At 25.0% G+C, this 18,613-nt stretch overlaps 6 protein-coding genes across 7 annotated transcripts; 2 read left to right on the top strand and 4 right to left on the bottom strand.

The window, feature by feature from the left end:
* The first annotated feature begins 471 nt into the window (after window positions 1-471).
* LOC122851511 (RNA-binding protein Rsf1-like) lies at window positions 472-2,999 on the top strand. 2 transcript variants are annotated; one of them, XM_044150780.1, is made up of 3 exons: window positions 503-726; window positions 966-1,611; window positions 2,435-2,999. In XM_044150780.1, the coding sequence occupies exons 2-3, from the start codon at window positions 977-979 to the stop codon at window positions 2,460-2,462; spliced, it is 663 nt and encodes a 220-aa protein (XP_044006715.1). In that variant the 5' UTR covers window positions 503-726; window positions 966-976; the 3' UTR covers window positions 2,463-2,999. The 2 variants fall into 2 exon arrangements, with proteins under 2 accessions (XP_044006714.1, XP_044006715.1); XM_044150779.1 differs by having other exon boundaries at window positions 472-726; window positions 966-2,999.
* A 361-nt stretch (window positions 3,000-3,360) lies between these two features.
* On the bottom strand, window positions 3,361-6,934 carry LOC122851491 (centromere/kinetochore protein zw10 homolog). The gene is made up of 7 exons (XM_044150751.1): window positions 6,750-6,934; window positions 6,449-6,651; window positions 5,575-6,379; window positions 5,080-5,508; window positions 4,699-4,905; window positions 4,350-4,621; window positions 3,361-4,093 (listed from the first exon to the last, which is right to left on the bottom strand). The coding sequence occupies exons 1-7, from the start codon at window positions 6,784-6,786 to the stop codon at window positions 3,878-3,880; spliced, it is 2,169 nt and encodes a 722-aa protein (XP_044006686.1). The 5' UTR covers window positions 6,787-6,934; the 3' UTR covers window positions 3,361-3,877.
* Window positions 6,935-7,224: 290 nt separating this feature from the next.
* On the bottom strand, window positions 7,225-10,122 carry LOC122851493 (tRNA (uracil-5-)-methyltransferase homolog A-like). The gene is made up of 8 exons (XM_044150753.1): window positions 9,420-10,122; window positions 9,170-9,331; window positions 8,909-9,101; window positions 8,710-8,837; window positions 8,398-8,648; window positions 8,084-8,318; window positions 7,830-8,022; window positions 7,225-7,763 (listed from the first exon to the last, which is right to left on the bottom strand). Exons 1-8 carry the CDS (start codon window positions 9,996-9,998, stop codon window positions 7,504-7,506), a joined length of 2,001 nt encoding a protein of 666 aa, XP_044006688.1. The 5' UTR covers window positions 9,999-10,122; the 3' UTR covers window positions 7,225-7,503.
* A 234-nt stretch (window positions 10,123-10,356) lies between these two features.
* Window positions 10,357-15,069, top strand: LOC122851486. The gene is made up of 3 exons (XM_044150745.1): window positions 10,357-10,720; window positions 10,829-10,956; window positions 11,022-15,069. The coding sequence occupies exons 1-3, from the start codon at window positions 10,587-10,589 to the stop codon at window positions 15,029-15,031; spliced, it is 4,272 nt and encodes a 1,423-aa protein (XP_044006680.1). The 5' UTR covers window positions 10,357-10,586; the 3' UTR covers window positions 15,032-15,069.
* A 178-nt stretch (window positions 15,070-15,247) lies between these two features.
* Window positions 15,248-16,268, bottom strand: LOC122851514 (ERI1 exoribonuclease 3). The gene has a single exon (XM_044150783.1). It carries the CDS (start codon window positions 15,953-15,955, stop codon window positions 15,296-15,298), a length of 660 nt encoding a protein of 219 aa, XP_044006718.1. The 5' UTR covers window positions 15,956-16,268; the 3' UTR covers window positions 15,248-15,295.
* On the bottom strand, window positions 16,088-17,059 carry LOC122853537 (26S proteasome non-ATPase regulatory subunit 6-like). The gene is made up of 2 exons (XM_044154038.1): window positions 16,896-17,059; window positions 16,088-16,466 (listed from the first exon to the last, which is right to left on the bottom strand). Exons 1-2 carry the CDS (start codon window positions 17,057-17,059, stop codon window positions 16,088-16,090), a joined length of 543 nt encoding a protein of 180 aa, XP_044009973.1.
* Window positions 17,060-18,613: the final 1,554 nt, after the last annotated feature.

Here is an 18,613-nt window from a genome sequence, read left to right as displayed (position 1 = left end):
CATATAAATAATGTCAGCTGACAGCCGGCAAGACAATTTTTAATTAATTTGTTTAAATAATTAAATTATCATGATATTATAGATAATTGAAAAAATTAATTATTTAAAATACAAAAGATAAACATTTACATATTTAAGTCCATTATTTACCAAAAAAAAAAATTGTTTTATGGAATTTTCATTGGAAAATATTTCAGAATAGGAACAAGCATAATTAATAATTTTTTTTCTAAATCATAGATGATCATAAATGTCAATAAAAATTTGTTTCATAAATAAATAAAAAAAAATTAATACATAAATGTTTTTTTTTTTTTTTTTTTTATTTAACCGGCTTTTGCACTGGTCATTTCCGTTTGATGAAAACACTGCCCAAATTTGTTTATTAAAAAAAAATATTATTATTAAAAAAAATCAATAAACATATCATTAATAATTAAAAAAAACCATAAAAATTATAAATAGAACAAAGAATATTTTTTAATGTTGTTAAGTATTTATTTACAAAAAAAATATGTTGATAAAAAGTCTGGGTTCGAGATAAAAACGCTCCGCCATTTTTAAACTTGGCATCTCCATTGTGTGAGCCCCGGTGTCTATTGATCCCTTCGTTTTGTGTGTGCATCATTTACTGTCGCATCATTCTGAATTATTATTTTCCATAAATATTATCATAAATATCTAATTAGGTATTTGTTTATTAGTCATCTATAGTCAACAACAATTGTGAGTACATTATTAATAATTATTTATCAATCATTTAAAGACAAACGACAAATGAAATTGTCAAACACATTTTTTGTGAAAAAAAAAAAAAAAAGAGCAAGCATTGCTGTAAATAATAATAATTAATAAGTCGTAAAATCAACCATTTTGTTAAAATTATCAAAAAAAAAAAACTAGGTATATTTTATTTGTTTACTCATAAATAGCAACAATAACAATAAATTATAAATTATTTACAGATACCGACAAAATGACACCCGAAGGATATACCCGGGTGTACGTTGGTGGTTTAAATGAGTCAATTAAAAAGGAAGACTTACAAATGGAATTTGAAAAATTTGGAAAATTAAATAAAGTATGGGTTGCATTTAATCCACCTGGTTTTGCATTCATAGAATTTTTAAGTGTTGATGAAGCTGAATTAGCATGTAATAATATGAATGGTACAGAAATAATGGGTGCAAAATTACGTGTTGAAATATCACGTGGTCGTGGACGTGGTGGTAGTAGAGGTGGTGGTGGTTTCCGTGGTAGCCGTGGATCAGGTGGACGTGGTGGATATGGTGGTGGACGTGGTGGTAACTATCGGGGTGGTAGTAATTACGGAGATAGTGGTGGTGGTGGAGGAGGTGGTGGCGGTGGTGGTTATCACTCGAGTAGTAGAGGTGGTGGTGGTGGTGGTAGAGGACGTGGACGTTATGGAGATGATTCATATTCATCAGGACGTAGCAGTGGTTATGTATCACGTGATTCATATTCACAAGACAGTTATGGATCAGGCGGTGGGGGTGGTGGTGGTGGTGGTGGTGATACTGGATCAAGTTATTATTCAGGAAAGGATTCTGGATCAAGATACAGAAGTCGTTCACCAGCTGGTCGTGGAAGGTACAATTTATTAATAAATGATCAACAAAATCATTTATTTCATATCATTTTAAATATTATCATTAATTCTTCAACGTTATTTAAATACTTGTCACAATTGACTATCAACAATTATCAACACAATAATAATTATTCTTCTTCTACAACAACTACTACAACTACTACTATATCTACAATAACTACTGCTACTTCTTGTTCAATTATAACTTCGACAATAAACGACAAACTTCATAATAATATTATTATTATGATAAACATTATCATAAAATTCATAAATGATCAATCAACAACGCATCTACCTCTTCGACATAATAATAACATTATAATAACGTCAATTCAAATAATACTACGTTTTAACTATCATCATCTTGAGCCAACTTGAATTATTATTTTTTTCATTTTAAATTGAATAACACATTTTCTCTTGATGATGATTATGATGATGATGATATTGGTTTTTTATCATTTTAAATATCCCAATCTCTACGATATATCCTGTCCGAGAAAAAGGAGTTTAATGAAAATATATTTATTAAATTAAAATTGGGAATTAATAATTTTATATCAAAATACAAACAATGGGGAGACAGAATTGGCTGATGCATGTGTTGAAATAATAATTAATGAATTTATTATCATTATATTCACTGTCAATAATAACTACGTTAATTTTTTTTAATTTTTTCTTTCAATTGTTAGACAGTATTTAATTTATTATTTATTTATTAATTGTTTTCTTCTTTTTTTTTTTTTAAAACAATGAAACAATGGAAATGTGTGTTGTGTATCTGTGTAAAAAAATTTTGCACTTAAATGTTCACAGTCATCGTCATCTTCGTGAATGCACATAAGAGAATAACTACGCTACGTTGCCAATCAGAACGACGGGCCAAAATCAGCCACCCCGCCCTCGACGACTCTACGTTCTCTATTCAATCTACGCAGCGACGTGTACATACAATATAAAAACAAAATAATAATAATTTTTTTTTTTTTATTTCTTCAATTACGATTATTAAAAAAAGATAATAATAATGATTATGTACTATAGATTGTTTCTTTGGCATTTTTTTTTTTTTTTGTTTTTCAATCAAACGGGCTTACTTTTTTTTTTTTTTAATTTTGTAATTTTTTTAGTTTTTATATTATTATTAATTAATCGATTCACGTTTATTCCAGTGAATTATATTTTGTCAATATATAATAATTCTTTTTTTTTTCTTTTTTTTCCTATTGCTTCAAATTTATTCTTCCAATTTATATATCGTTTTGATAACGATTTAAAAAAAAACATAAAAATTTATTTTGAAAAAAAAATAATGATAATTACATTTAAACCGTGTGATAGTTTATATTTTTTTTTCTTGTGATTAATTTCTTGACACCGGTAAACACGGATTAATTAAATTGATAATTAATAATAAAAAAAAAATCATAAAATTCATCGCGCACGAATTATTCACATCTTGATTGACAAATAAAAAATACAAATAATGAAAAAAAAAAAAAAATGAAATAAAAAAGTGTAAAAAATTAAAAAGTATGTGCATAAAAAAATTTGAAGACTATGGAAATAATTTCTATAGAAATAATAATCGATAATAAAAAAAAAAAAAAAAAATTAAAAAAACATGTTTGTTTGAGAAATAATATTGGCTTCTCAATGCTGAATTATGGATAATAAAATATTATCAAAATGGCTGATTGATAAATCAGGCAGATTTTCTTTAAATATAAAAATGAAAAAAAAAAAAAACAAAATTGATCTGCTGATAATTGTAATGTGACTTGAGAATTATTTGAACATAATTATTAAATAATTTATGCTCATTAAAATCGTCCACCAAATCTGCCTACCTACATATTCTTCTGCAACCCTTGTCATCATCCGGCCACCAACTTCTTCACCACTTCACCACAAATAAATTTAAAAAGAAATTAAAAAAAAAAAAACAAGAATTACGAGTGTCCATCAAGTTTCGAATATTAAAATTACAAAAAAAAAAAAAAAACAAAAATTTCTAGTAGAAAAAAAATCCATATATTTACGGTTTAATAATATTTCGCTTTATTAATAATAATTTTTTACATTTGATATAAAAAAAAACTCGTAAATTATTTAGCTATTGAAAAAAAAAAAAACTGCCATTGTCAACGAATTTTCGTATAGAAATACAAAAAAATAATTTCCAACGTTAGAAAAATATTTAGTAAAAGAAAGAAAAAATAGATTTAAATATATTTCAATTAATGAATGAAATGCTAATTATTTAATTATTGAAAGAAGAGCTGCACGACGTTCGGTATTTTGAAATAGTGCTCTTATCAAATGTTTAACTTGTGCTGATGTGAATTCATGAGCAAGTGGACCCTTGCCATCAGCCCAACGATCCTCAATATCCTTCAATGATGCCTCAAGCATTTTAATCAATTCCAATAATTTCTGCCATTTTCCAACGAAACGATTTATTGAATTTTCCTCCTAAAAAAAAATCCAAACAAATAATTACTAATGTTTACTATTTTTTTTATTTTTTTTCGAAATTAATATTAATTTTTCAAAGATTTATGCAGCATTTGAAAGACAACAAAAAGGAGACTGAATATATCAACAAGGTGATTATCAAATTTTTATAAATAAAATAATTTTTATAGTTTAAAAAAAAATATAAAAATTGTGTAGTTATTTAAAATTTTCCTACATATTTTCCTATTTATAATTAAATTAATTTAATTACCGTAAATATTGATGGAGCTCTTTTAACAACAACATTAAAAAGTGTTACTAATTCAGTGGCAATTGATGCTGGAATATCTTCAAGTGTTGTAACTCTTGTAACGAGATCTTCAATCATTGAATTTGTTATACAACCAAGAGCTTTGCAATAAATATTTTCAGGCAATACATCAGACCAGACTTTTTTTAAAAGTTCCAATTGACGAATACACTGTCTCAAGGCTCTTTCAGTGCTTGGAGGAAGTTCTGAGCTTTGTCCAAGTTGAGATAATTCTTAAAACATGAAAAACAATTTGTTAAAAAATATTATTTTTAATAGATTAATTTAATAAGTTATTATTTTTATTTACCTGAATCTCGTAGAATATCAGTGATAATATTTTTTTGATATTTCATGTGATTTAAAAAATATTCTGAACCAACTGATCTAAATTTTATTGTCAGATCGACATATGTTATGTTGTGTTTCATTAAACACTCGGGTATTTTATCACGATATTCATATGCCAGTGTCATCAAATGATGTGCAAGGTACATGCAATTATTATGGAATAATGCTGAAATTATAAATAAATTTTGTTGTCATTTTCATTTAAAAAATTAACTAACTAATAATTAATTTACAACTTTGGTTATTGACAGATAATAAAATTTAATTTAGCAATTGATAAATAAATTCATTCTAGACTGTTAGCAACAAAATAAATGAGTAAAAAAATAAAAATACGTACCAACTTGTTGAGGTATAGTTTCTAAAAATTTTTTATGATACTCTGGAACAACACCAATATACATTTCAAATATATTACGACTTGTATAGTACAATTTAACTGCACATAAATCATTACTTATCAATGCCTCTTCAAGAATACTTCTTGATAAATCAAGTATTTCTTTGGTGCTTTTACTAATATAACAAGTTGGCAATTGAAATGTATTTTTATCTAATTTATTGTTTATTTTTGTAACATAACAATTAGACAAATTATCTTCAAGTAATTCAACATCTTCATCTGGTGTATATTTAAATGAATCATGTAAATCTTTTTTCATTATTTCTCTTGCTGTGTACAAATGACCTTGGCATATTTTTTCAACATACAACTTGTCCACGTCTTTAATATAGCTTGTTAAAAATCTATCATTATCTGAAATAAATCCTGCAATAAAAAAAAAAAAAGATTACAATGTTAAAAATTAATTTAATTTTAAATTAATCATCTCACCAATGTCAACAAGATATCCTTCAACATCATAAATATTATCTTCAACTGGTTTAAAATCAAGTAATTCACTACTTGAACTTGGTATAGTATCAGCAATACAATTGTTCAATAAATCATCAGACAATTGTTTCATCAAATGTTGTCTTAATAAACCAAGAAAACAATCATCCTCAATATCACAATTTAAATGTTGATCAATAAATTGAAATAGTAATTTTAAATTATGAAGTACACTTTGATAACTGGGTTTTTCATTTTTGTTTAAAATTTTAACATGATATGCATTATTTTCAACAACAAATACAGAACAATTACTGTGTATTATTGGAGTAATAAAATTTTTCATTAATTTATTTGAAAAACTGTGTAAACAAAGTGGAAGATTGTTGACATAATAAAGTGCTTTGATGAGATCTTGTAAGTCATTTTTATCTGATTTTATTGTTAGACTAAAAGCTTCTTGATCATGATGATGAATTGTTTTATTCCAGGCAACTTGTTGCTCCCATAAAAGAGATATTTTTGTTAAAAATGTACTGTTTATTTGTGAATAATTATCTCTAAGTGGTGAGTAAAGATTTAATTGTGATAAATCACAATTTGGTTTATTTAATATTTGCTCAATTTTTTCAAGTATTTTTGCACTTTCAAAGTAACATTTATCTTCCTCATATTTATTAAATTGTTTTAATGAGTCATTTAGATCTAGTAGTTGACTTGAAAGTTGAAGACTTATGTTGGATTCTTCAAGGGAACGTGACAAGTTTTTTAATTCTTTTGTTGATCCTGATAATTCAACTTTTATCTACAATAATTAATTTAATAATAGAATTTAATAAATTAAATAATAAGAAGGATATATTTGCTGGCTTACCTGAGTGTCTATTCTAATTTTTAATGTTTGTATTTCAGATATTAACTTCTCAGCATGTTCAATTAAAACTGGATCTTTTGTTAATCTTGGAACAAAATCAATATAATTATCTTTTATAAATTCTTTTACATCATTTTTTAATTTTTCTATTTCTTTTTGAATATCATTAATTTTTTCTTTGATTTTTGCTGTCTCAATTTCACCTAAATTAATAAATAATAATTATTTTTTTTATATTATTTTAAACGAAAAAACAAAAGTTAAGAAAATTATTAATTTAATTTCATTTTTTTATAATTACCAGTTGTAGCAAGTACATCAACAACTAACGAACTCATTTTTATTAGACAAAGGTTTTTATTATGTTATGATTGTTGATGAAAAAAAAAATAAATAACAATATGTGTCAAAATTTAAGTTGTTTTTGCGTGCTGTGTGTGTATGTGTGTGTCAAACTGTCAAACCGGCGAGAGAGGTTACATATTTACGTTATTTCTTTCTCTTTTTTTTTATATGTATCTTTTTCATTAGCCAACTTGGCCATTTTAGCGCTGCCTTCGCTGATTAGAATTTAGATAATCATTCAAATATTCATTATCAGGAAAAAGTATATATCAAACTCCTTTGTCACTATTGTTTAAGTGTTTTGTTTGTTTAATGTTTATTATAAAATTTACAGGTAATAAAAAAACATAAAATAAAAATTATTCTTTTTTATATCTCAATTTATTTAACATAATTTTAGAATCTAATAGTTACACACCAACAATGAATCAAAATCAATTAAATATTGGCTTGTTGAAAAATCAAACACTAGAAATAACATGAGTTTGAATTAACAGAATCATTATCAATCGTTAAATGAAAAAATATTTTTAAAACAATGTGGAACAGGCAAAGACAATTTGAAAAAAAAAAACAAATATAAAGAGATTGTAACTTAATTGAGTAATTACTTGAATCTACTCAAAGTCAATTTTAATATCAGATGCATTAATTTATCAATTGAATATTAACATAACACACATACCCTGTGTTAAATGTAATTTTATAAATTATTCTGTTAGTGTTTCTTCTAATGTGTCCTTCGTTTTTGATACACGTTCAAGAAGTATAACAAGTTCACAGTGTTTAGTGTGAGGAAACATGTCAACTGGAATTGCTTTAACAGGAATCAAAGGTTCGCCAGTATAAAGTTTCGAACTAGGTTTAGCTAAATCAAGTAGATTTTGAACTGCTGCTTTTGGATCACAAGATATATATACAACTCTTTTCAATTTACTTGTTCTACGAAGTGCCAAAAGTGCTTGTTGATCTGTAAAATAAATAAATTATTAAAATGTCTTTTAATTTATATAAATAATTGATTGATAAAACTCACGTAAACCAGCTCTTGGAGGATCAACAACAGCAACAACATTTGGCTTACTTGCACGATTAATAACTGCTTTTAAAATACTTTCAGCTTTACCAACGAAAAATTCACAATTTTCAATGTTATTTTTTTTAACATTTTCACGAGCATCTTTTATTGCATCTCCAATCATTTCCAAGCCCAATACTTCACCACAATACTAAATAAATTTAATTTAATCAATAAGTTATGTCAAAAATGAAAAAAAATAATAAAAATACCTTTGAAAAAGATAATCCAATTGTTCCAGTACCACAACAAACATCTAATACAGTTGTATTGTCATCAGGTTTTGCCATGTCAATTGCTGCTTTGTACAGTAACTCAGCACCTTCAGTATTAACTTGAAAAAATGCTAGTGGTGATACACGGAATGTCATACCAAGAAGAGTCTCCTCAATATATTCTGAACCACTTAGATGATCAATTGATCCACCACCCTCACCACCAATATCCCTACAATAAATTAAAATTATTTATCATCAACAAAGACAGTTAAATATCAATATAAATTATTATCAACAACACAACTAACTTTTTATTTATCGTTTGAAAATAAAGTGATGTCACATTGGCTTCTTTTCCAGCATCATTATCAAAAAATTCACAAATTTCTTTCTTCAATTTGTTCAACTCTTCGACTGTCATGTCTTGAGGATTTATTGCAATCACAAGCATCAAATGATTATTACGAGTTGTTCGTACTGTAACTTGTGTCCAGTAGCCAGAATGATTGACTGGATTAAAAGGTGCTAAATTAGAATTTCTAACAAATTCTTGACAAACCTAAAAGACATTTCATTTAGAATAATAAATTGTTATTGATTTTTTAGTGAATATTATTTACCTTGACTGCTTTCTTCATACTCTCAGGTATATGACAAAGATGATCAATAGGTCCAACAGCCACTGAACCAGTAGCATATGCTGCCATTCTAAATCCAATTAAAATTTCACTTCCATCTTTACTTTTTCCTGTTGTTAAAAAAATTTTAATATATTATTTTCATCATTAAATTATCAATGTATTTATTATAATCACATACCAATTGTAAATTCACACTTGTTACGATAACCATCTGTAACATCAGCACTTAATATTGGCATTAATTCACAAATTAAACCATCATTATTTTTCTTTTTTTCTGTCAACAATTCTCTGAGTGATTCATTACTTTTAAATATTTTTTCACTCATATTATAAAGTACTTTTCTAATTTCTTTTTGTTTTTGTTCAAGCTGTGAAGTAATAAATAATATATTAGATAAATAATGAAAATTAATTTTAAAATTGTTAATTTACTAACTTGTTCAGCATAGGAAAGATTCCAAAGTGGAATTGTACTTGATTTTATTTGCTCTTCTGGTGACATTGTTGTGATTTTGTCATTTTCAATTTTGTTGTTGGATTCATCATCAATCAGTTCTAATTTACGTTTTATGAATGGATCTGGTGCAGGCTTAGCTTTCTAAATAAATAATAAAAAAAAAACATGTTAATAAATCCATACAAATTACAAGAATAATTGATTTTGTTTTTTATTTATCTTGCAATACCTTGGCAGTTAATTTTTTATTTTTCCATGTATATCCATTGATTACTTCAATTGCTTGATCTTGTGTCTCTTGACTACGAAAACAAACATATGCCCATGCACTTCCACGTTTTGCTGGTTTAACTTTACCAGATATAAGACCTAATTTTTCATTTATCAATTTTTTAAGATCTTTAACACCATAGTATTTTGGTAATCCTCTAACTTCAATTTTATATTTTTCAGATGTAAAATCATCACGATCTAAATATGCATATGGATTTTCATCGTCTTTTATTGTTAATACATTTTCTTCGTCATCATTTGTTGTCATTTCTTTTTTAATATTTTCAACTTCTGGTTGTTCATTATTTACATTTAATGTCGCTTTTTTTTCGTCATCATCATTTGTCAATTTTTCTTGTTTAATATCTTTATTAATTTCTGGTAAAGTTGGCTCTTCGTTATGTTCAATTTTTACTTTTTTATTTGATTCAACATCATTCAAATCTAATGAACGCTTTTTTGATGAATCCAGATTTTTCATCTCATTTTTTTCTTCATTTTCAGTTGAAACTTGTTCCATTACTTCTTCTTTCATTGTTAATAATAAACAATAACAACTGTTGAGCTTAGTTCTATAACACAATACACGTGTGTTTTATCAATTAACAACAAAAAGATTAGGTTATGTTGAATTATAATTTATTGCAACAAAATAAAGTGAATAATTTAAATAATTATTATTCTATAATCAATTTTCATTTGTTATTTAAATTTATTATTGGATTGTTTATTTTTAAACAATATAAACAATAGTTTTTTTTTTGTAAATAAAAACAATAACAATTGAAAATTTGCCCTAAAATTGCAACGACATTTGGAAATTCATCTTGATTTTATTTATTTTTTTTTTTCACCTGAGAGCACACCTGAGAAAAAAAAAAAAAAAATACATCATCGTTTAATTAGTGTGTGTGTTTTTTATATTTTTGTTTTCATGCTTTATTGAATTTTAAAATTTGAATGATAAAAAAAAGTAAATAATTCAAATGTAATATTTATCAAGTATGAAAAAATTAAAGTGGAAATTTATAAAGTCAAGTATTATTACAAAATTCTTTAATTGTACATAGAAAATAAAAATAAAATAACGTCTTTTTCGACGGCGTCCTGCGTCCTTTCAATAATGGATTTTAAAAATAATGAAAAAAATTCTACAAATATGCAAAAAAATAATAATAAATATGATATTGATATGTCAAATATAACTGTTATGGGAACACCAAGACCACGAGCATGTTCAACTGTCGAGAGAAAAGAGTAAATATATATATTTTTAATTAAAATTATAATTTTTATTGAATCATCAAGGTTATGTTTTGTTTGTGTATATATTTTAATGCTAATAAATCATGTTATTTTAATTAGTTTTAGAAATCCTTATGATGGTGAAGCTTATCAACAATACCGAGATCTTCCCGTGGATCAATCTGATTTATCAGATGCACATGATGATAGTTCACTTGGAATTCTCGACAATCTATCAACTCGTTCAGGTAAATAAATTAATTAGGGATATAAATTATATATTGAATTAAATAAATGTATTTATTGTTTAAAGGTTTTCTTGGTTCAGATGTTGATAATTTATTTGATCAATTATCAAATAGTGATAAAAAAAAAATTGAAATGAATCGTCAATTGGCACGTGAATTAATTGAAAAAGTATGTGTTGATAATACTTCATTATCATTTTCTCATGATACTGATAAAGAAAATAATGTTAATAGTCAAAATATGTCAAATTTTTATTCACCATCAACATTAATTGATTCATCACCATTTGATCGTGATTATTCAAATTCAGATAATCAAAAAACACTTACAAAATTATCAAATATTAGTATGAATAGTGTTAGATTTGAGCCAAATGAAATAACAGCCAGATCATCAGAAATGAGTCCAAGTCCAAGTAGAAAAAATGATAATAATAATTTTAGTTTTAACAGTACAGCTGCTGAATTAATGGCAAAATTTTCAAAAGATGATTTTTTATCTGGTTCACGTTTAAATAGTCAACTTGATGCTGATCAACAATCATATATACAAAATTATAATCCAATACCATTAACACCAACAGCTGAAAATAATAGAATGGAATTTTCATGTTTTTCTGGTGTTATGGGTGATCTTGATTTAACTGTTGAATCAACAATTGGACGTAAATTATCTGTTGGTGAATTTTTTAAACGTAAATGTGATTCTGTTGGTAATTTACCAATGGACAGATTAAATTTTGGACAAAAAATAACAAGCCCAGAACGTCCAACAAGAAATGAACCATTGGCTAATTTAACAACAACAACAAATGCATCAGAAACATCATGTATTGATAAAATTAATAAATCATTTGCAAGTACAATTGATTGTAGTACAAGAGAACAAACACAAGATGTTATTAGTTTAAGTAAAATTGCTGAAGCATTAGAAAATACAGATGGTACACCAAGATGTCTTGTTGATTATTTACTTGATTTAAAAAAATCACAAAAATCCATGACTAATAATAATCAAAATCAAAGTCAAAATCAACAACAACAACAACCAGCTAATTGTACAACAGCAACTTATACTGTCATGTCAAAACGTTCATCATTACCAAGTATGTTACTTGATAATAGCCAAAAATCAACAGGAAAATTATCACTTGATAGTAAAAAATCAAACACATTAACAAATTCAAAAATTGAAGAAAAACCATCAAGAGTATCATTTGATAATACAATTGATGTATCAGAAATTGATGAAGAACTATTAAAAAATATAAAAAAAAGTGATAGTATGAAAAAATATGAACAGCTATCAAGAAAAAATAGTATTTTACATAATAATAATAGTAATAATAATAAATTAGATACATTGGTTAATATTAAATCATCACCATTATCAACACCAATAAATACATATGGTAAATTAACTAAAAATGAAATTGAATCACCAGCAATGAATACTGTAAAATATGAAACAAATCGTTCATTTGATAAATTAATAATTGGTAGAAATGAACAAGGTATATATCGTTGTATTGTTGGTGTATCAAAAGATCTTGATATTGAAATGTTAAATGAAAGTGATCGTTGGCTTGTTTGTTCTTGTAATGTTGTATCAATTCAAGGTGATCAAGATAATGTTAAATTAGAAACACCAAAATATACAATACTAATTGAACCAAGTAAATGTCAAATTGCAAAAGTAACTGTTAAATTATTAAAAATTGGTAAACCAATTATGGCATCATTGAGTATTATTGTCAAGGATATGACAACACATGAAATATTTACTAAAAATCATATGATGTGTTTCATACCAGAAGATCCAAAAATTGAAATAATTGAGCCAGCTGTTGATGAGCTTGATTTTAATACATCAAAAATATATCCAATTAAATTGGCAAATAAATTTGATTCAAATGTGCCAATTGAATTTTTTATAATAAATGATAGTCGTCGTCAATTTACAATAAATATATCAAATGATTTAATTGTTAATACATATAGTAATGATCAAGAAACATTTTACGTTGTAACAATGACAAAAAATGAAGAATTAATTGTTGATGTACAATTAAATCATCGTTTATCATCAAATACATCACGTGTTCAACCAACATTAATTATTCGTGTACATAATGATTTACAAAATGGTATGATTATCAAAAAATATTTATTAAAAGTTGATGATATAACATCAACAAAACAAGAAATTGAATTAATAAATACACAAATACCAATGCTGTTGACTAAAAAAAATGGTAAATATTTAAAAATTAAAAATACAACAAATCAACAACAAACACTAACATCATCAGTACAAATTACCAAAAATTCTGATAAGCTTAATTTAAATTTTACAATTGAGCCTAAAAAAATTGTTGTTGATTCTGGTGAAAGTGTAAATTTTTTAATATTATACAAAGGATTGACAGATTCGTCAATTGAAAAAACTGGAATGATACGTATTAAAACAGATAAATATTCATATTGGTATACAGTTATTGGTGATAATAATGATACATCAATTATTGAACAATCAAATGATAATACACAACGTTGTGATACACCACCTCAGCATCAACAACATCAACAATTAATGCTAATAAGTTTACCATCATCACCAAAAAGTACAACATCAGATAATAAATATTCACCAAGAAGTTCAGTATCTGGACAAACAATTGCTGGTGATTCAATACCAATACAATCAACACATTCAACATTATCATGGATATCAATAAAAATTGGTAAATATGAAATAAAAGAATTTACAATACGTAATACAAGTCAAAATCGTATTAAATTACAAGCAACAATAACAGACAATGATAAATGTTTTAAATTTTTGAAAGATCGTGAATCATCAACATCAATAACATTTAGTTTATTAAAAATGGAATCAAAAACATTAACAATAAAATTTAGTCCAAATAATATTGGTGCATGTGCTGGTAAAATAACATTTCGTCATTATGAACAAAAAAATAATGATGTATTACAAATAAAAGAACAAATAGTACGTCCATCACGTCTTATTAATTTATATGGTTATGGTGGTTATGCTAAAGTAACAATAAGCCAAGCATTAAAATTAATGGGTGATCAAATGTGGTTATCATTGGGTAAATTAAATAATAATGGTAAATTAAAAACTCGTATTAAATTAGAAAATAGTGGTGATTTATCAGCATATGTTAAAATTAATTTATCACCAAAAGCTGTTTATCCTGGTATGGAAACAAGTTGGATGGTACAACCAACTGAATTAATATTAGCATCAAAACAATCACAATGGATAACAATTGATTTTTATCCAAAAAATGATGATTTATTATTATTAAAAGGTGATGTTAGTGATATGGGAATATTAACAATAACACATGGTGATGAACCAACAAGATGGAGAATACGTAGATTGTATAAAAAATTAATTGATTCTGGACAAATAACAAAAAAAAATGATGATGTTTTTCGTGATATTGTACGTCCAATATGTAAAGTATTACCTGGTGAATTACAAATGCATAATTTAACAATAATACGTGATGCAACTTGTGATTTGGGTGTTCTATGTCGTGGTGTTAATCGTCATTTGATAACATTATTTATGGAACTTAATACAGATGATACAATAACAATGTTTGATCATGATAATGGTAATGAAACACAAACATTTCAATCATTATGTAGTGATACAAGTACTCTATTTCCAACAACTGAAGATAGCTATATGCCACTTGAAACAATCAATGATAGTACAACATTTAATAATTATCATAATAACGAGTTTATTTTAACACCAAGTATTTTAACAATTGATCAATCAACAGCTAAAGATTCAACATTTATTATTAAAAGTTTATCAAGCACTGCACAACCGTTTGAAATTAAATTATCACAAAATGATTTATTGAGTGTTATACCAATTGGTGGTATGATACCAGCTAAAAGAGATGTTGTTATTAAATTAAAATGTAAAAAAATTGTTGATGTTAATACTGATGTTATTATTCATGTGTTTACATCAAATCAACAAAAATCTCTTGATGTTAAAATTTTACCATGTAGTAGACGTTAAAATTTATTCATGTAAAATTATGTTATAATTAATTTAGGCATTGCCATGACTTAATTGTAATTTTTTTTTTATTTTTAAAAAGTATTCTTAGGTTTATATGATTATATACTAAAAATTTTTTGTATTTTTATTTTTTATTGAAAAAAATTTATTTTATGTTTAATGCAATTTAAAAAGACATAATGATAAATAAATAATAAAAATTTTGTACACATGATCATTTTTTTTTGATAATTAAAAAGTATTTATTTCGAATTTTCTATTTTAATTTTTATTTGTTATATCGAAAACTGTTTTATAATTACTTCCAAGTTCTTGAATAACTTTTGCCATATTAATTGCATCATATAGTCCAGAATGTAAAGTACCTTGACGTTCTAATTTTAATCTTCTAAGCATGTCTCTTAAACTTTTTGGAAAATGTTTTTTTGCATCATAGAAACTTATTTTTAAATTAATCCATTGTTTTAAATAATTTGGCAATTGTATATTATCATATTGACATTGTGCTGGTAGCATTACTTTTAAATCCCAATCACCACATGTTACAAATGCACTTTTATTGTTATCATCATCTAGATATTTATTATCATTAAGCCAATTACAAAATTCATGAAAAACAATTGGAAAATGTTGCTCATCATTAACAGTTTCTTGCATTATACCAGTTAAATCTGTACAAAATGGTGATAATATTGGATTTATTTTTGGTTTAACATATGAATGAAATGAATTTTCAATTTTCCAATTATTTGTATTCACTGCAAGACATGGAAATTCAATGATTTCTGGTTTATTTATTGGTATTTCTTTTTCACATGTTGCCTCAAAATCCAGTACCAATAAATATTTAAATTTTTGACTAAAATCTTGTGGTTTTTTTATCAACCTTGCTGAATTACCAGTCATAAATTTAAGTGCCATTATTTATTTACTTTTATTATAATTTTATTTATATAATTAAACTGATTGTGTTGTTGTTGTTGTTGATAAAGTGAGGTTATGTTTATATTTTTATTTTGATTTATTTTCTTTTTAGCTTTGCTTGATTATTTTTTAAATGTCAATAATTGTTGAAAGTATTTGTAATCTATTCATTAATATGTCACCATTTTTAATAATATCTTTGTATAATTTATCACGATGACAAACACTTGATGACAATGATGAGCCAACACCAGTACAAGAGTTTATAACACACTGCGAAACACCGTCAATTTGACAATGAATTTTTTTCTTTTTAATAAACTTTGATAGCTCATTTTCAACAACATCAATTGGTATTAAAAATTCATCAGATATTTTTGCAAATGTTAAACTACTGTATGCTCTTAATAATTGTGAATAAGCACGTATTTTTATTTCTTTAATATAAAATTTACAGTGTGATGCTAGAAGTGGATCATTTTGTATTCTCTCGATGATGAAGTTTAAGCTATTAAAAAATAAATCATACTGACAATTATAAAATGATGTAAAAAAAATTTCAAGACTTGAATCTTCTAGATGTAATGATTCCATAAATTGTCCATTGTCAATCATATTTTTTTTAATCTCTGGTCTACTCCATGACATGGTACCAGCAATTGTCATGTATTCAATAATTTTTTTATACTCAATTAATTCATATGATTCAAATGTTGATAAACAATCTAATAATAAATAAGCTGATTTATCGAAATTACCACGTGATATTCTACAGACACCTTCATAAGCTTTTAATTTATTTTTGTAATAAAAATTTGTATTTTTATTTAAATAATCTGATTCAATTAATTTTTTTAATATTCTTATTGACTGCTTCATCAGCAACATATTCATCTCAATAAAACCAACCCTGAAGAGATTAAATCCTGCATCTAGCCATGCAGTTTCTGTATATAATGGATTTTTAATTATTTTATTTGCAATTTTAATTGCTTTACACGTTTCTCCTGTCTTTAATGATAATTCTAATTCATCCTGTAAATTTTCAATTGTCTCTGATTCATTCCAATTGGTACCTGATGATTTTAGTGAACTCCACATTTTTACATTATCATTTTTCAATGAATCATTAAACTCTTTATCAAAGTTCCAGTTTAAATCATTACAGGATTTTTCATAGTAATTTGACATATTATTTTGTTTAATTATTTCAATAAATTTATTTTTTAAATCCACATCATCTTGAAATTTCGATAAGGATAATTGATGTTTTATAAATGGTAAAAACATATAAGCTGGTGTATTATTATCATCAATATTTTCTCCCATTTTTCAAGTAAATTAATGATATATTTTTGATAATTTAATTGGTTAGTATATGGATCATTTATTTTTGTGAAAAAAAAACGTCTTTCAATTTTTTCTTTGAATAAATTGTTAATAATTGAACTTAAAATTATTTATTTTTTTACTTACTATTATTGTTGTTAAAACCTCGCCAAGATAATGAAAGAGTAATTATTTTTTGTCGTTATAATAATATTAAATTAAGTTGAAAAAAAAATACACTTGTTTATTATTTTTATAGTTTAAAATTATTTATTTTTATATTACATAATTTAGCTGCTCTACACAGTCAGCACAGTATTATTTATTTAATTATTATAAATAACCCTGTTTACATTTTTTTTTCTTTCCTATATTATTATTATCATTATTAATATTATTATTATTAACCCATAATTAATGTTGACAAAATTATATTTTAGTTTTTTTAAAAAATCATTAAGAAATCTTTTTTTTCTATCAAATTAGTATTGTACAAATCAAAGATGATTTTTGAATGGAAATTCATGTTTTTTTTTAACGCAAATTTATGCATATCATTTGAATTTTTTGATAAGAAAAATTATAAAATAGCCATGTCTATGGAATATGTTGTTTTTTTTTTTTTCTTTCAATTTAATTCAAGTGTGTTAATGTTTAATAGTCAACTGGAAATGAAAATTGCAGTAGTAAAATTACTTCTTTGTTACAAATAACAGTCGAGAAATGGTAATGGTAATGGTGGATGACAATAAGCTGAGTTTTTTGTAGGACAAGTTATGTAACTTGCCTTGGTATTACACCCAGCTACAAGATATTTGTCAATTTCAAAGATTTTAAATAATATAAAATCTTGTTTTGAAATCAACATTACCATTGAGTTTTTGAGTTGGAACAATTTTAATTTATGTATTAAATTGAACCAAGACTCAAGTTTAAAAATGTTGGTCTTTTTTTTTTTTTTTTAAGACTCTGATGATGATGATGATGATGATGATCAAAATAGAGTCGATTTGTAATGAAGGATTTTTTAACAACTGAATTTTCATTTCCAATTACATTATCATTCTCAAGACACTTGCTTTTTTTTTTTTTCTTTCGTTCGAATAGACATCTTATTTAAATTATTTTTCTTATGTTGATTTTTTCATTGTTCATTTTTTTTTTTTTTATTAAAACGCGATCATGAATTTTTATTCGAAATTCATTTTCGAAATGCCAATATTTTTTTTTTTTGCTAGAAAATTGTCAAGTCTATTTTTTTTTCTATTTTGCAAGTCAATCAAAAAAATTATGGATTGAGAATGAATATCTAATTTGTAATAATAC

This window comes from Aphidius gifuensis, linkage group LG3 (assembly GCF_014905175.1).
Source record: "Aphidius gifuensis isolate YNYX2018 linkage group LG3, ASM1490517v1, whole genome shotgun sequence".
Lineage (NCBI taxonomy): Eukaryota > Metazoa > Arthropoda > Insecta > Hymenoptera > Braconidae > Aphidius > Aphidius gifuensis.
The sequence above is the reverse complement of the archived record's forward strand: the minus strand, read 5'-3'. Positions and strand labels throughout refer to the sequence as shown.

Excerpts from the sequence above, each read along its gene's own strand:
- LOC122851514 (XM_044150783.1), bottom strand. The coding sequence starts at position 15,955 with ATGGCACTTAAATTTATGACTGGTAATTCAGCAAGGTTGATAAAAAAA.
- LOC122851493 (XM_044150753.1), bottom strand. The coding sequence starts at position 9,998 with ATGAAAGAAGAAGTAATGGAACAAGTTTCAACTGAAAATGAAGAAAAA. Across the intron at positions 8,649-8,709 it reads GTATGAAGAAAGCAGTCAAG|GTTTGTCAAGAATTTGTTAG; the intron begins GTAAATAATATT and ends AATGTCTTTTAG. Across the intron at positions 8,023-8,083 it reads TTGGATTATCTTTTTCAAAG|TATTGTGGTGAAGTATTGGG; the intron begins GTATTTTTATTA and ends AAATTTATTTAG.
- LOC122851491 (XM_044150751.1), bottom strand. The coding sequence starts at position 6,786 with ATGAGTTCGTTAGTTGTTGATGTACTTGCTACAACTG. Across the intron at positions 6,652-6,749 it reads TGATGTACTTGCTACAACTG|GTGAAATTGAGACAGCAAAA; the intron begins GTAATTATAAAA and ends TTATTAATTTAG. Across the intron at positions 4,906-5,079 it reads AACTATACCTCAACAAGTTG|CATTATTCCATAATAATTGC; the intron begins GTACGTATTTTT and ends TTATAATTTCAG.
- LOC122851511 (XM_044150779.1), top strand. The coding sequence starts at position 977 with ATGACACCCGAAGGATATACCCGGGTGTACGTTGGTGGTTTAAATGAG.
- LOC122851486 (XM_044150745.1), top strand. The coding sequence starts at position 10,587 with ATGGATTTTAAAAATAATGAAAAAAATTCTACAAATATGCAAAAAAAT. Across the intron at positions 10,721-10,828 it reads TCAACTGTCGAGAGAAAAGA|TTTTAGAAATCCTTATGATG; the intron begins GTAAATATATAT and ends TATTTTAATTAG. Across the intron at positions 10,957-11,021 it reads CAATCTATCAACTCGTTCAG|GTTTTCTTGGTTCAGATGTT; the intron begins GTAAATAAATTA and ends TATTGTTTAAAG.
- LOC122853537 (XM_044154038.1), bottom strand. The coding sequence starts at position 17,059 with ATGTGGAGTTCACTAAAATCATCAGGTACCAATTGGAATGAATCAGAG. Across the intron at positions 16,467-16,895 it reads TTATATACAGAAACTGCATG|CTTAAACTTCATCATCGAGA; the intron begins GCTAGATGCAGG and ends ATTTTTTAATAG.